This window comes from Temnothorax curvispinosus, unplaced genomic scaffold (assembly GCF_003070985.1).
Source record: "Temnothorax curvispinosus isolate PA1 unplaced genomic scaffold, ASM307098v1 QBEX01000045.1, whole genome shotgun sequence".
NCBI lineage: Eukaryota > Metazoa > Arthropoda > Insecta > Hymenoptera > Formicidae > Temnothorax > Temnothorax curvispinosus.
In genome coordinates, this window is record NW_020209825.1 from 1 (window position 1) to 3,216 (window position 3,216).

The window sequence follows — 3,216 nt, forward strand, 5'->3', positions numbered from 1 at the left end:
CATAAATAATGCTTGACATTACAATGTGTAAGAAAAACATATGTATCAATGGAATGCAATCTAAATTTTGAATATGTTATCAAAAAACATATTAAAGTAATTAATTATTAAAAAGTGAAATAATATATTAATTTTTAAAGAACGGGAAGCCTATTTATAGGTTTCAAACTATTTATGCGCTAAAATATCATATATAAGGGTTTTTTGAGTCGCTGTGTTCCGTAATTCCGGGAATCTAAGAAAAACAAATGAGAATGGCCAATGCGTAGTATGTTCAAAAAAAGGTATTCGTCGAAGACCAAAGTGTGTCGTGAGTGCGATATGCCTCTGTGTTGTACCTTACTTCGAAATAAATCGAACAAAACAACATTACTATATAAATGTATCCATAAACATCGTAAATAAAAATCTTTTTCTTACAAAATCCTTATGAATTTGTTTGCATTTTTTAGCTCTAAATTTCAAACATAAAAGTTATAAGTAAAAATGTTTAAAAGTTATAAAAAAAACCCTCCTGTTTGTCTTCAAAAGATTAAATATATATATTATATTTTATATGTAATTATACATATTTATTTTCAATTTTAACACAGTTTACCAATCATTTATAACTCACAACTTATTTGCTAGCTTTAATAAGTAATTTTCTAATAATTTCATCAATTATCGTGAAATTGTAGCGCAATAGATACACGAATTCCATACATTATCAATAAATTTTAATTTCTGCTTCTAAAATAGCTCGATGAAGTGTACAGTAATTTTGAAATCATTATATCGATTGCATCACGTATTTCAGATAAAGATTTCGAAATAAATTTTTTACTAGACGATAGAGATGTTCGTAGACACATAGTTTGACCTCACGTTTAATTGCTTAGCATAAGTTATCGAAATTATTTCGATGGAATTTAATGATTAAATCTGTCAGATTAAATAGATTTCATTTTTATGTCATACACATATACATTCCAAAGTACGTTCTTCTGGTGAAGTACTCAAAACAGCCTATATAAACGTGCGATGGAGTTTCATTATTATCAGTGCCACGCTTTCAATATGCACGCGTTCTTTGTCTTGATAGTCGCCTGCTTAGGGGTAGCCGCTTATGGTAAGCGAGAATAAATATGATACATTTTGATTATGGTTTTATTTAATTTTTACGAACTACGAATTAAAATAACAAAGCTACAGTTTGAATATTTAATGACAAAATTAAAACCGCAAAATGTATACGCTACTTTATAGAAAATTTATATTATTATTTTCTAATTAATTTTTTATTAATAATTCTTTAATAAAATAATTAATTATGTTTTAATTTTGTATGTGTCAAAAGGAATAGAAATACGTAGAATAGCATAGAAGTGGATTATTTTAAGATAATAATCATTAAATAATATTTTTAATAAAATCACATTTTTTATAATAATAATTTAATATAAAAATATATTGTACACAATTGTGATGTGTACACATTTCTCTACACAACTCTAACAAAAATGTAGTATCGCATAGTATATATTTATTAATAGTAACAATTTATAAATAGAATAGACTATTATAATAACCGTAATTAATTATGTCATTAAAGGCCAAAAAAACTAATTGAACTAATTGTGTCTAACATTTGATTTGTACATTCTGTTTTACTGCACCTTCTTATATAGGCTATCCAGACATTCATATTGTTGGTGGAAGCGATGCCCCGCCCGGCAAGTTCCCATATCAAATATCTCTGAGAAAGAACGGAAGGCATTTCTGCGGCGGATCCATCATCAATAAGTATACTATTCTCACCGCTGCTCATTGTATAGCAAGGTATGTTCCTTATTCTATTGTTTTATATTATTTAGGCTATGGTCCACTTGATACTACAAATGTTTTGGAGCGTTCTTCTTCTCCTTCTTTCTTCATTGAAAGAAAAGAGAAGAGGAATGCTTCGAAGCATTTGTAGCGTCAAGTGGACTGCAGCCTTATACATGCACACATGAATAGAATGAAAGTCTTTTTATTTCATAAAAGAAAGATGTTTAAAACTATCTATAAAGGTGAAAAGCAAAAAGTAATCGACCAAAATTTGTCTCTTTAACAGATTCTGGACCCCTGGCGCTCTGAAAAATTTAACTGTTCACGCTGGCACAAATCTGTTAAACGAGAGTGGTTCCGTGTACAGAGTTAAACAAGCCATCCCTCACAGTAATTATAATTTTATGGGATCGTCCAATGACATCGGCGTACTTATTCTGACAACTCCTATCGAATATACCCAATATATACAGCCCATACCGCTTGCAACTAGCGACATTGCTCCCGAGGGTACCAGCTGCACTTTATCCGGATGGGGAAGAACCTCGGTAAGCATCAAACAGAAATTATTTTGAAAGCAGCTTGCAATGAAAACATCAGCTTCGTTTTTATCTAATATTTATCAAATTTTATTTATAAAGTTTAGCAAAATATAAAAGTTTCTGTTTTAAAATTGTATTCTCTTGATCTTGATACTAATAATAAGAAGTAATTACTCTATTTCAGTGTTATGTTTAAACATAGTCCACAATGAATAGAAAAAGTTCTTGAAATTATTTACATAAAAGAAAAAAGATTATATTACGCAGTCTGCTCATCTTGTAAAATTTCACTTGGTGTTAATATTAATATTAATATTAATATTAATATTCACTGTTTCTAAGAGTTAAAATAACACAATTTATATGCACAAATTTTTGCTAACATTTCATATGTTAAAATGACCACCTAAGTTATATTACTTATTTCTCTATAAGAATTTTCATCTGATAAAGCGACATGTTTTACGTTATATATTATAAAGAGATATCGTCTTCTATTTTCTGTAAGAAAAAGAGAAGAAACAATAAAATTTTATTTTAATTAAATTTAACATTATAAATATGTTAATTATAAACTTCTCCAAATAGCGTGTGTTACAATTTTGTCTTAATTTTTCACATATTACTTGTGTTATTTATTCATATATTTGCCTTCTGTTAAATTAATATAAAAATTACAGTGGATAAACAGGGACATGTAAAATGTGTTCAATTTAACGTAAAATGTTTTACTGTATAACGTTATGTTTAAAAAAATTCTTTATTAGCACGTGAATTCATAGGTAATATCCTCTTTAATCTTAGTTTAATGGTCGCGACCCTAACAATTTACAAGAGATCGAGTTGAGCGTTCACAGTCAAGCCA

The 3,216-nt window shown here is 28.3% G+C and overlaps 1 protein-coding gene across 1 annotated transcript; it reads left to right on the forward strand.

Moving 5' to 3' along the window:
* Window positions 1-1,053: 1,053 nt before the first annotated feature.
* Window positions 1,054-3,212, forward strand: LOC112466745 (chymotrypsin-1-like; the record flags this gene model as incomplete). The annotated part of the gene is made up of 4 exons (XM_025035378.1): window positions 1,054-1,111; window positions 1,671-1,821; window positions 2,096-2,357; window positions 3,156-3,212. Coding segments are annotated over exons 1-4 (522 nt in total), but the record flags the coding sequence as incomplete, so codon positions are not given.
* Between the last annotated feature and the right edge of the window lie 4 nt (window positions 3,213-3,216).